Genomic DNA, 14,097 nt, shown 5'->3' with positions numbered 1-14,097 from the left:
CTATTGAATACAAGTTTGCATTCTAAAGCAGTCTTTTTAATTTATTTGTTCATTTTGATTCTCAACCTTGGAGTCTGTTCCTATTACTATGCTTTAGAAGGCATGTTCTTCATGTTCTCGCCAAAGCTCCTTCTTCTCTTTTTGGCACCTTCTTGGATCAGTTATCCAATCCTATGTGCTGGATAGGCATCTATATGCAGATTATGAGCAAATATATTAATAAATTAATTTTCCAATTATCTTTTTTCTGCTATAGCTTTATACATCTAAATATCTCTCAGAAATTACCATTTATCAAAAGTAAAAATACTTTCATCAAAAGTATTGCACACAGAAAATAACTTGATATTTCTGCACATGGGACCCAAAACATAAGACTTGGAATATATATTTCCTAGCACAATGAACGGGCTTCCCAGATGGCGTTAGTGGTAAAGAATCTGCCTGCCAATGCAGGAGACATAAGAGAAGTGGGTTCGATCCCTGGGTAGGGAAGATCCCGTGGAGGAGGAAATGGCAACCCACTACAGTATTCTTGCCTGGAGAATTCCATGGACAGAGGAGCCTGGCAGGCTCTAGTCCATAGGGTCACAAAGAGTCGAAATGAACAGTGCCATTATCCATTTGCTCTCCAAATCAGAGAGCGGTTTCTTTTACTATGCTTTCCTGATCCTCATGCCCATGTTCAATTTGCCCCCTTACTACTGATAAAGAATCTGCCTGTCAAAGCAGGAGACCCAGTAGATGCGGGTTCAATGCCTGTGTTGGGAGGATCCCCTGGAGGAGGAAATAGCAACCCACTCTAGTATTCTTGCCTGGGAAATCCCATGGACAGAGGAGCCCGGTGGGCTACAGGTGGGCTACTCCAACGAGTCGGACACGACTGAGTGACTAAACAATGACAACACTAACAATTTATCCCTTACACAATTTTCAAATCTGCTCATATTTATTGCTTTATTGGTCCAAGCACAATGATGCTTTGTTTGTTTATTTTTTTGCAAATGAAATCGAACTTTTAGTCTTGTCTCCAGTCAGTCATTGTTCTCTGTTCCTCAGTTATCAGCTTATATGAAATTTTACAGAAACTTTATTCTTATTTTGTCCTGATGAAATCCTTCAGTGTCTTCCCATTGTCATTTGGATAAACTTCAAGTTCTTTCTAGAATAGCCCTTGAAAACTTCATTTCTGCATCTCAGATCAGGTGCCTCCTGAAACATTTTTTATCTAGTTTCTATGTCACAGGTATTCCAAATTGCTGTATATATTTAAATATGAGACAAAATTTTATACATCCTTTATGCTCTTCCTAGAACACTTTTCCTCTGCCATCATTCTATTTGCCTGATTATTCTTCTACTTAATTTTCTCTCTTCTATTGAATCACTTCCTCGTAGAGGATTTCAAAGCAGTTTAAGTCCTCCTCTTATATACATTTTTGCAGCCACTAATTCCTTAATAATACTTAAACCACACTATATTGAAGACAGCTATCAATATATCTATAACACATCCTAAGCTTCAACTCCTTTTGGAAAGCAATAATATTTCTGTCTCATATTCAATTTAATCGTTACCGCCAACTGTACCTAGTATACAGAAGATGGTCAATAATTATCCTTAAATGATTAAGTGGATAAAAGTTATATTTTTGTATGTCCAAATTGTTTCCCCCAAAAAAGGGATTGAACATATTTTTCTACAACCTGATGCCTTTCAATATTCAATATGCCATCATTCAATTCAACAACAAACCCCTAAATAGTTCAGTGTACCTGAAAGGAATCTTTGTGAGGCCAGTAACATTTTAAATTACCTGGGTATTTATGATACAACTTTGTATTTTGTGTATGTAGTCCCTCAGGGAGATTTCTTTCTGTACTACATCCTTTTTAACAAACATTGAAAGATAATATAATTATACACACAAGAACATAATTATTTAATGTTTAGTAACTTGGGGAAAAACTGTTTCCCTTGAAATGGTAGATCACTTTTTCAGCCATGTTTAGTTAAAGAATCCAGAGTAAAGGAAAGTTTTAATGATCTCTTTTGGGAAAAAAATTTGATTAGTTGCTATGTCTGCTTTGATTGTCTTGAAGTCTGTCTCATTGGCTTCATATTAAAATTATAAATTTATTTAAAATAAATGTTACATCTATAGGCCCTGTATTTATTTTTTGGAAACCATTGGATAAAAATTACTTTCCCCATAAGTAACTTTTATTCCTTCCTTCTGAGATTAATGTTCAAATCAATATTATGATTGACATTTCAGTTCGGCTGCAAAGATTAAAATAGTATTCATTTCTTTCTCTTCCGTATCTAGAAGATAAAACATACAAATCATAGTTCAACTGACATTTCACAGAAATATATGGACCACTCCATTCACAACTTGCTTTAGATGGCCAGCCAGATGATACCACACATCTAAGAAGAAAAGATAATAAGAGTTTTGTTCACATAATGGGGCTTTCTAGGGAGAGGAAGGTGAATTCCCAATCTGACCTGAAAACATAGCTAGCAGGAGCCAGTAATGGTTACCGGGCTTGAGGTTTTTTATTTTGATGAGTGAGTGGGACTGAGTGAGGATTCCCATGTGCAGGAAAGACTTGCAGGGCTTGAATTCTGCAAAGGAAGGAGCAGTGCATCCGTTACTCCAGTGATGGACTAAAAGGATACAATTGGTGAAGCTGGAAAGCTGTAAGCAGTCAAACAGCAAAAGACAGAGTTAGACACTGCTCTCCACACCTCTTTGCTTCATCAGGTTCCCCATCCTGTGATATCAGGGATGAATTTTACAATCATGCATTTAAATACATCCTTTTCTGTCCCAAATAAGGAAGACTCTTTCTGTGATATAGGGTGAGATTATTTGTGTAATGAAACAAGGGAAAGAGTCAAGGAAGAGTGAGAAACAAAATTTGATGAGCTGTGAGTTGACTGAGGTTTGGACAAAGGCACCCAAGAGGATATGCCCTTGGGGCTGCCCCAGGCCTCTCTGGTGAGCACACATGGCTAGTGGACACAGCGTCTGGAAGACGAGTCCCTCAGGAGCCTGTACTGGGAGTCTGTGAGGTGAGCCTGGACAACAGTCTGACCATGTCCCAGCACAGAGTCTGTCAGCTTGTCAGCTGGAACCTCCCAGGCCATGCCCAGCACATGCTGGTCCACTAGTGATCTGCCATGGGAGGAAGGGATGACGACACACAGATTGAGGAATGGCAATACTCAGAGACCACAACCAACAACCAGCCCTGAGCATGACCAGCCTCCTGAAGCTGCCCTGTCTGCAGGGTTAGGGAGGGCTCAGGAGGGCCAACCTATCCTCAAGGAGATGCTTGTGTCCAGGGAGCCTTAGTCAGGAGCTTGTTTTAAATGAGACATTCTGAAGTCCTTAAAAGAAAAACTTACTATGTATAAATTATTGTATTTTTGGTTCCTGGGCTGTTGCCAATGGCCTCACTGTTCAGCCTGCCACATGGAACGTTGCACACAGAAAGATTTGTGGCCACACACAGTGGAAGCAAGTAGTGGTTGCTGATAAATTTGTCTTAGACTTTCTCCAAGTGGGCTAAGGTGAAGTCCCTGCAATCTAACATATCCTGATGTACTGGATTAATGTTGTGAGGCAACAGGGAAGGTCACTGAAAAAATTTCAGGTGAAAAGGCATCTGCCTTTCTCAAATATACTACAAATTGGGGAAAATTTTCGGGGGCTTGAGTTGGATCCTGAAGAGCATGTTTGAGGTTTATATGAAGATTGACCTCACCCTGTTTTTTGGATCTTGTGATTTTGTATATGCTTGTTCTGTTGTATCTGGTTCTTTGCAACCCCATGGAATGTAATCCACCAGGCTCCTCTGTCCATGGAATTTTCCAGGTAAGAATACTGGAGAGGGGTGCCTATTCCAGTGGTAAAGAATATACCTGCAAGGAGATGCAGGAGTCATGGATTGGATCCCTGTGTTGGGAAGATCCCCTGGAGGAGGAAATGGCAACCCACTCCAGTATTCTTACCTGGAGAATCCCAAGGACAGAGGAGCCTGGTGGGCTACAGTCTATAGGGTCAGAAAGAGACAGGACTAAAACAACTAAAAACACATGCAGGCATATATATGTAACCTCCTTTTCCTTGTGCTGTGTGTATGCAGATGTTGAAATATAATGTTGTACACTTGAAACATATAATATTGTAAACCAATGTTACCTCAATAAATAAAGAATGTAAACATGTCAGTTCTTTTTATGCTAATGGAAATTGTGCCTTCAAGCAAGAGACTGTATCATAAACCATTTTTAAAACTTATTTCAGCTTTGAATTACCTTTTATAGATCATCACCATGAGTCTATAATATCTTGAAACCTACTTGAGAAGACCTGTCTTAGGAGTACATAGCACACAGTACATAGTGATGCAGGCACAGTGGAATCTGTGGAAGTGACCTGGAATCTGGCAGGTGGTGGCTGTGATTTAAGCCTCCTCTGCTTGGGCCAGGAGGCACAATAAAAATGATACAGATGTTGATTTTCCTCTGTCATGCCTGCAAAGTACTTGACCTCCCAACATGAAGTACTGAAACTGAGTCTAAAAGAGCTGCATTTCTCCTCCTAATTTAAAAGAGTTGAATACTTGAGAAGATACCTTGATATGTTCATTACTTTGGCTGTAATTTTAAGGCTGATCATAAAGTTACTAACAAACATACAGCCATTTAAAAATATTATACAAAATCGCAATTTAAAGTTTTCTTAAAAAGTATGGTATATTGCTTTGTGACAAATTGTGACAAATGAAAACTACAATCTTAGTAATAAGCCCTTATAAAGCAAAAGGCAATTGTGTTAAAATAAACTTTAGGGAAGATGCATGAATTGTTTTATTTATTTTCTTAAGGAAAGATATATTACTTTTAAGTATTACTGGCAAGAAGTTATAGCCTTTTAAATTTACAAAATATTATGAATTGGAACATCAAAATAAGAAATGTGTTAAAATATTATTCAATTAAAGCATTAAACTAAAATTAAATAGCAAATGCTAGATGACTTATTTAACATTTTATTTTGACATAAATTCAGAGTTTCAAGAAAAGGTGCTAATATATTACAAAGAATTCCAGTACAACCTTCGCCCATATTCCTTAAATATTAACCATTTTAACACATTTTTTTTCTTTGATTGTCAAAGACATGATACCTCTTTATTTTTATATACTACTTTTTATAACATTTATTTTCTCTCTAATTATATAAACAATACTTTTCATTGCCCACAAATAGAAACACAGAAAAACCTAAAGTAAAAATTAACCATCAGCTATAATCTCCATTCTCAGAGATAACCTTCATTTGCTTTTATCCCAGTGCCTACTTTTTCTTTCTTTATTTTTTTTAAGTTGAATTATAGAATACTCATTGAAAGGAGTGATGCTGAAGCTCCAGTGTTTTGGTCATCTGATGTGAGAGTTGGACCATAAAAAAGGCTGAGAGCTGAAAGATTGATGCTTTGAAACTGTGGTGTTGGAGAAGACTCTTGTGAGTCTGTTGGACTGCAAGGAGATCAAGCCAATCCACCCTAAAGGAAATCAGTCCTGGATAGCCATTGGAGGGACTGATACTGAAGCTGAAGCTCCAATAATTTGGCCACCTGATGCAAAGAACTGACTCATTTAAAAAGACCCTGATGCTGGGAAAGATTGAAGGCAGGATGAGAAGTGGATGACAGAGGATGAGATGGTTGTGTGACATCATCGACTTGATGGACATGGGTTTGAGCAAGCTCTGGGAGTTGGTGATGGACAGGGAAGCCTGGCGTGCTGCAGTCCATGGGGTCCTAAAGAGTTAGACATGACTGAGCGACTGAAGTGAACTGAACTGATGCAAATAGTTGACTCATCGGAAAAGTCACTGATTTGAGTAAAGACTGAGGGAAGAAGGAGAAGAGGGCATAAGAGGATGAGATGGCTGGATGGCATCACTGATGCAATGGACTTGAACTTGGTCCAACTCCAGGAGACGGTGAGGGACAGGGAAGCCTGGGGTGTTGCAGTCAAGGGGATCGCAAAGAGTCAGACACAACTGGGTGACTGAACAACAATAACAAACTAACTGACTTACAACACTGCGTTGGTTCCATCTGCACAACATAGTGACTGAGTACTCTTACATGTTACAAAACAGTCACCGTGGCTTGTCTAGTCACTGTCTGTTACCATACGCTTGAGTTGCAGTGCAATGGATTATATGCCCCACGATGGCTGCATTTCACACAGAGACTCATTCATTTTGTGACTGGAGGATTGTTCTTCTTAAGGTCTCTCACCTTGTTCACACATCTCCCCACTCCACTTTCGTCAAGAAACTTCTTATTCTCTGTTTTACTATGTGTTTCTTTAGATTTCACATGGCGGTTGAATTGTACGGTATTTGTCTCTTTCCATCTGACATTTCACGTAGCATAATACCCCCTAGGTTAACCCACGTTATCACAAATGACAGGATGTCATTCTTTTTCTTTTAATGGCTGAGTAAAATTCCATTTTCTTTGATGGATATTTATGATACTTTCATAAATCGGTTATTGTAAATAATTCTGCAGTGAACATAAAGGTGTATATATCTTTTCAAATTACTGTTTTGTTTCCTTTAGAACAATACCCAGAAATGAAGTTCTGATCACTTGATATCTACTATTAGTTTCTTGAGGAGTCTCCTACTCTTTTCTGTAGTTGCTGTATCAACAGTGCACAAGGGTGTCCTCTCTATTTTATTGGCAGCATTTGTTATTTGTTACATTTTTGGTAATAGTCATTCTGACAGATGTGAGGTAATATCTCATTGTGGCTTTAATTTGCATTTCCCTGCAACCTCATTTTACAAGGCAGTTATGGCCTTGATACCAAAACCAGATAAAGACACTACCAAAAGAGATAATTACAGGTTAATATCCATGATGGACATAGATGCAAAAACCTTCAATGAAATATCTTCTTTTGAAAGGAACAGTGGCAGAGGATATGATTTTCTGTATAAAACATTCCAACAGGTCACCAAAAAACTGATAGAACTCACCAATGAATAAAATTGATGGACACAAATTTAATAAATAAAAATCTGTTATATTTCTATATAGTGATAATGAATCATCATAGGAATTAAGAAAACAATCTCATTAACAATTGAATAAAAAGAATAAAATATCTGGGAATAAATCTAGCCAAAGAATTTTCTCAGAAATCAATGACATTTATGAATAAAATTAAAGACAAAATAAATGAAAATAAATATTCTGCTCATTAGTCTTGTTAAAATAATTATATTCTCCAAGGCAGTTTATATGTTCAGTGTAATTGTTTTCATATGGTCATAGGTGTATGTTACTCAAAGCAAGGACATTCTTCAAAGACCAAATAACTTCAGTAAAAATCAGCAGATTAACTATATTATTGGATCTGTAGACCTTACTCTTTGCAGAAGGACATGCTTCCCTTGTTAAAATTCAAGTTACTGTTTCAGTCTTTTTAAGTTAGATTTTCTGTCAGTGTTGATATCAGTGTCCATGTTAGAGTTTTAGAATCAACAGTTCTTTTCAGATTCTTCTTACTCTGTGTGTGTGTATATGTGTGTGTGTGTGCATGAGTGTATTTTATATCATACTATTAATTGAAAGCTGCTTTAGTAATCTAAAGACAATATGATTTTTATCATGTAAAATTTATGAATTGAAGCATTCAAGTCAAAATTCCACTATGAAAAAAAGAGAGAGATTTTAAGTGATCTACAAAAGAAAATTCAACCCACTATTTGCAACTGAACTTATTTCAGACTCATATCTTTCAATATTGCTGTTGTAGTTCAATCACTAACCATGTACAACCTTTGCAACCCCATATTATATTATATTATAGTAGACTATATTATATTATAGTCTTATATAGACTTATATTATAGTAGACTATAGCACTATAGTAGACTTATATTATAGTAGACTATATATAGACTTATATTATAGTAGACTATAGCACTCTATGCTTCGCTGTCCTTCCTTATCTCCTGGAGTTTGCTCAGACTCACATCCATTGAATTGAGAATGCCATCCAACCATCTCATCCTCTGTTGTTCTCTTCTCTTACTGCCTTCAATCTTTACAAGCATCAGGGTCTTTTCCAGTGAATTAGCTCTTCACATCAGTTGACCAAAATATTGGAGGTTCAGCTTCAGCATCAGTCTTTCCAATGCATATTCAACATTATCAGAAGTTATAATTTACAAAATAATAAAAATAAAATTAGAAACTAAATGTATCTTCTGTATTAACTTTCACTTGGTGGCTCAGATGGTAAAGAATCTGCCAGCAATGCAGGAGATTGGCTCCATCCCTGTGTCAGGAAGATCCACAGGAGAAGGGAATGGAACTCACTCCAGTCTTCTTGCCTGGAGGATTCCTTGGGCAGAGGAGCCTGGTGGGTTACAGTCCATGGGTCGCAAAGAGTCGGACAGGATGAGACAACACTACCACTTTCACTTTTTAAATATTGCAGTGTTAGAAAGCATGTTACTAAAGGCATGATCATGCAGAAAAACTATTTGTTTTTTGCTTATTTGCTTTTTTTGGGGGGCGGGGGCTCCTAAATGTGAAGGCTTTCAGTTAAAGCATGGATCACTTATATTATATTAGAATACACTTTTTCCATAGTTCTCTTCAAAGCATTTTTTACTTCCTTGTTCCTCAGGCTGTATATGAGAGGATTTAGCATGGGAATTACCACTATATAGAATACAGAAGATATTTTATCAGTATGCAAGGAATGGCTTCTTTCTGGTTGCATATACATGAAGATGATCGTTCCATAAAATATAGTGATGGAAGTCAAGTGGGAAGCGCAAGTAGAAAATGCCTTTTTTCTGCCTTCAGCTGATTTAATCCTTAGAATGGCAAATAGAATGAATACATAGGAGACAAGGACAATAAAAAGAGAGAAAAAGATATTGAACCCAGCAAGTGTGAACAATAAAAACTTTTTGATATATTTGTGATGGGTTTCATGACAGGCCAGGGCAACCAAGGGGACATCGTCACAGTAGAAGTGATTTATTATGTTTGAATGACAGAAAGATAAGTGGAATGTAAGAGTTGCTTGTAGGAGTCCCACAGAAAAGCTATACAGATATGTGCTAAGCACCATCTGAATACAGACCTTTTTGTTCACGACAATGGTATAGAGTAAAGGATTACAAATGGCCACATACCTGTCATAAGCCATGACTGAGAGCATATACAACTCACACACCACAAACATGATAAAGCAAAACAACTGAATGGCACAAGCAGGTAAGGATATTCTTTTAGTTTCTTGGAGGAAGTTCACCAGAGTGTTAGGAGTGACCGAGTAGGTATAGCAAAAATCAACAAAAGCTAGGTGGCTAAGGAAATAATACATAGCTGTATGAAGCTGAGGACTGACACAAATTAGCATGATTAATCCAAGATTACCCATGACACTAATTAAGTAGATCACTAAAAAGATCCCAAAAAGAAGGGCTTGAAGCTCAGGATTGTCTGTGAGTCCCAAGAGGATGAATTCAGTTACTTCTGAATTATTGTGTTTGGCCATGAATTGTATATAGACGCATATCATACTGTTATCTGCAGAACATCCATCGCAGGTACTCTTTCACGTTGTGGATTAAGGAATTGGCTCATGTTTATTTTATGGTGACCATATTGGAGAGAAAAATCCTCACTGGTCAACAGGCCATTCTCAGATTTCAGTGCTGCCTGCTTTGGATTTGAAGGGACTTGCTGCAGGCAGGAATTCCAACACAATCAGTAGACAGGATATTTGTTAAGGAAGACAGAATATCTTGAATTAAAATATAGGATACCATGTATACAAAATTCCAGCATCATAGGTAGTATAGCAGGATAAATATTTTAAGAGTTAAAGAGATGGCCATGAATATATTAAGAGTAATATATTAAGATGAAACACAAGGCATTTCAACTAGAATTAAGACAATCATGACTCTTACTAAATATTATTCTTAATGTGCTAGCCAATGCAATGAAAGAAAAGGTGAAATATAGTTATGTAATATAGTTATGTATAAAGTATGAAAGTGTATCTAAACCAATATGTTTAGTGAAAAGATGATATTGGATTTTTTTTATGATTGTGACAATGTCTTCTATTACAATAGGTAGAAGAATGCTATGTAATGAGAATTATAACATAATTTTCACAAAAATGTGAAACTTCAAAGAAAAGTGAAAACATAGTTTTCAGAATTCCACTTCATATGATAAACAAAATATTTAAACATAAAGCTTAATTTAATATTGAGCTTAGCAATATTAAATTACTATATTCATCTTATATATTCATGTTATTTATGTTTAAGTCAAATAAATTCATAGTTTAACATTATTTTTGGTAGAATGACATTTAGAAAAGAAATTCATCTATAGTCTTGGTCTCAGGACAATAGATTTAGAGTTTGCTATTCGTTTCACCTTCACAGTGTTGAAGAGATGGAGGTGTACATAAGTGTCTGAGATATTTTGACTCCTCAAAGGTCAGACCTAGTATTCAGATTCGGGCTTTCAGACACCAAGGAATCTATGCTCTTTAATTGAAGAGCTGTGTCATGGTAAAAGCTCCATCTTGCCAAGACAGGACAGTGTGAATTCAAAGACATTAATGACAGGCTTTGAGTATACAGAATAGAGACTCAAAATTTGCTGCAGGAACCACTGAAATGTTCAAATAGTGGATAAATGTGTTTAAAGAAAGACAAAAAAAAAGAAACTTTTGAGAACTGTAGATTAAGTCAACCCTGTATCTCTATGATTCACCAAAATATATACCCTATTTCCTTTCTCTGGTTATGTTTCATCAAACATTCAAATGGCATACACACATGCACACACACACACACACACACACACACACTCACACATATGGTCTTCACAGGTGGTGCTAGTGATAAAGAATCTGCCTGCCAACTCAGGAGATGCAGCAGATACAGATTCGATTTTTTGGTCAGGAAGATCCACTGGAGTAGGAAATGACAACACACTCCTGTACTCTTGCCGGGACAGTTCCATGGACAGAGCAGCCTGGTGGGCTACTGTCCATTGGGTTGCAAAGAGTCAGACATAACAGCAACTGAACACACACACACACACATACTATATACATTCATTAATATATATTAAAATGATATGCAAATTACAAACTCAAAACCATTTTCTGTGTAATTGCAAACTGTTCAATTATCATTACACTTATCTGAAATTATATATGCATACCTGTATATCTATATCTATCTATTTATATCACAGTTATCTGTTGTGAACGTTAATCCTCATTTATAAATTGGACTCTCACGTATAGTATAGTTGGGACTAGAATTCAGGTTCTTTAGCAAGAGAGATGATGTGCAAATGCTTATGATTTATTATTACTCTTTTGTGTATTCAATATTTTAGAACACTCCAAATTTTTTAATGCTGTCCTTATTTAATTGACAAATAAGCTACAGGAAGCCCACACACAGTTCAAGTCGATCCTTTGACTACAAGACGTGTTCTTTTCCAAGCTAGACTGCATGGCCTAGTGTGCTCATCACATTATAAACTACACCTTATCCAGTGATGGCCAACTTACCTGAGATCTGCCCAGTATAATTGCATAGGATCCTTGCTACTGGAAAATGATCTATGACGTTTCAATTATTTTGTGTATATTAATTTAGAATATATGATACCCCTGGGATTCCATTCTTGAGTTACACCTTTTTTAGATAACTTGAAAAAATATAACAAGATCTCATAGGCCTTAAAAAAAGAAGTTCACTTAAAAATTAGTCTTCAGAGAGGAGGGAGGAGGGTTCAGGATGGGGAACACATGTATACCTGTGGCGGATTCATTTTGATGTGTGGCAAAACCAATACAATATTGTAAAGTTAAAAAATAAAATAAAATTAAATTAAAAAATTAGTCTTCAGAAACCAGACCAGATGCCAGGCCATGTTAAATCAGTGACTAAGGTAAACTTCAGATGTATTATTCTTCTGAACAAAGACAATTTAAAAAAAATAAATAAATAAAGGCAATTTGTTAAATATATAAATATGGAGCAGTTTTATTAATTCATTCATTAATTTAAAATTATGGAACAGTTTTATAATGTTATATTTTTCAAAGAAACTAGCAAATCAGGGAAAGAAGTACATGTGCATCTTTGCTCTTCATATGGGATATGATTAATGGAACTGGAGAATCCTGAACCAGGGATTTTAAAGTGGTGGAAAGGTGAAACCTTTGTCCTATAACTAGTTATATACCCAGATAATGGTTTGTGCAAATGCTTATGATTTATTATTACTCTTTTGTGTATTCAATATTTTAGAACACTCAAAATTTTTTAATGCTGTCCTTATTTAATTGACAAATAAGCTACAGGAAGCCCACACACAGTTCAAGTCGATTGAATTATTCATGCAATTATTCAATGCAATTATTCATTTGAGAAATAAAAAACATTGGTATAAATTCTTATGGAGCAAATAATTATTTTTTAATATAATTTCATTTGAAAATGAGAGAATTGGCAAAAAATTCTAATGGGCACTTTTATATCTGAAATCTCATTCTAAGTGAAAATCTTTAGAAAATTTTATTGCACAATGAACATACATGTAGAAATCCAGTATTAAGAGTAGGCATTTTGGTAGCTTAAGAGAAAAAAATCAGACTGTGAAGAAAATTCTGTTTTTATTCATTTAAGTCACTTTCTTAATTTCATGAACATAAAAGCCTGGTTTCTATTCATGATGACTTTTATCAGGGCATCTTTCACTTCCTTATTCCTAAGACTGTAGATTAAAGGGTTCAACATGGGAATGATCACTGTATAGAAGACAGAGGCCATCTTATCTGTGTCAAGGGAATGATGAGAACTTGGCTGTAAGTACATAAAGATGAGGGTCCCATAGAATATGGTGACTGCCAGCATGTGGGAGCCACAGGTGGAAAAAGCCTTGCGTCTGCCTTCAGCGGAGTGCATCTTCAGGATGGCAGAAATAATGTACATGTAGGAGACAAAGACAACAAGAAAGGAAGAAATGAACCTGAGACCAGCACAGGCAAAAGTCCATAGCTGCTTGGAGTGAGTATCTGAGCTAGCAAGCCTGATAAGAGGCATGTCATTGCAATATAAATGATTGATGAGGTTGGAATGGCAGTAGGAGAGGCGAAAGGTGAGGATGGTATGAAATAGGGCAACCAGGAAGCTGTAGCCATAGGGGGCAACCACAAGCTGAACGCAGATTCCTGGGGACATTATGACCATATAGAGCAGAGGGTTACAGATGGCCACATACCGGTCATAGGCCATGGAAGCCAGCAGCAAACACTAGCAGTCATGAAGGCCAGGAAACAGCCCAGCTGGGCAGCACATCCATTGAAAGGGATAACATTTTGTTTGTACAAGAAATTCCCCAGCATTTTGGGTGTAATGACAGAAGAATAACAGAAATCAACAAAAGCCAAGTTACTAAGGAAGAAGTACATTGGTGTGTGGAGTCTTTAGTCTGTTCTGATGACTAGGATCAGACCCAGGTTGCCTGCTACTGTGAAGAGGTAGATGGATAAGAACAGGACAAAGAGGGGCATCTTCAACTCCTGACAATCTGTGAGGCCCAAGAGAGTAAATTCTGTCACCTGGGTGCAGTTCATCTGGATCATGTGTCTTCACTATGTCTGGATGAAGAGGGGATAATGAAATCCAACTTAATCAAATTCAAGTCTTAATATCCTTTAAAGCAATTGGTATTATCAAGATGAAAATGCTAACAGTGAAAGTGCTAGCATCCTTGAGCCTGGCAATGGGACAAAGAGTAGATGGAGATGTTTTATAGGAGAGACATATTTATCTCCCCCAAATAAGTACATTTTATGAAATTAACAGCTGTAGATAGGATTCAGTCCACACTGACTCTTTGCTCAAAGCTCTTATGCTGTTTAAAATTTAACATTATTTTTTCAAAACATTAAAGCTATTGCTTTTATCAAAAATATCCTAA

At 36.5% G+C, this 14,097-nt stretch overlaps 2 protein-coding genes across 2 annotated transcripts; both read right to left on the bottom strand.

Annotated features, from left to right (window-relative positions):
* Positions 1 to 8,671: 8,671 nt before the first annotated feature.
* LOC129627935 (olfactory receptor 5AL1-like) lies at positions 8,672 to 9,622 on the bottom strand. The gene has a single exon (XM_055547372.1). The coding sequence runs from the start codon at positions 9,620 to 9,622 to the stop codon at positions 8,672 to 8,674; it is 951 nt and encodes a 316-aa protein (XP_055403347.1).
* A 3,178-nt stretch (positions 9,623 to 12,800) lies between these two features.
* On the bottom strand, positions 12,801 to 13,759 carry LOC129628541 (olfactory receptor 8U9-like). Its single transcript, XM_055547996.1, is given in 2 exon segments — positions 12,801 to 13,426; positions 13,429 to 13,759. Coding segments are annotated over 2 exon segments (957 nt in total).
* Positions 13,760 to 14,097: the final 338 nt, after the last annotated feature.

Source organism: Bubalus kerabau, chromosome 15 (genome assembly GCF_029407905.1).
Source record: "Bubalus kerabau isolate K-KA32 ecotype Philippines breed swamp buffalo chromosome 15, PCC_UOA_SB_1v2, whole genome shotgun sequence".
NCBI lineage: Eukaryota > Metazoa > Chordata > Mammalia > Artiodactyla > Bovidae > Bubalus > Bubalus kerabau.
This window is presented reverse-complemented; position numbering and strand designations above follow the sequence as displayed.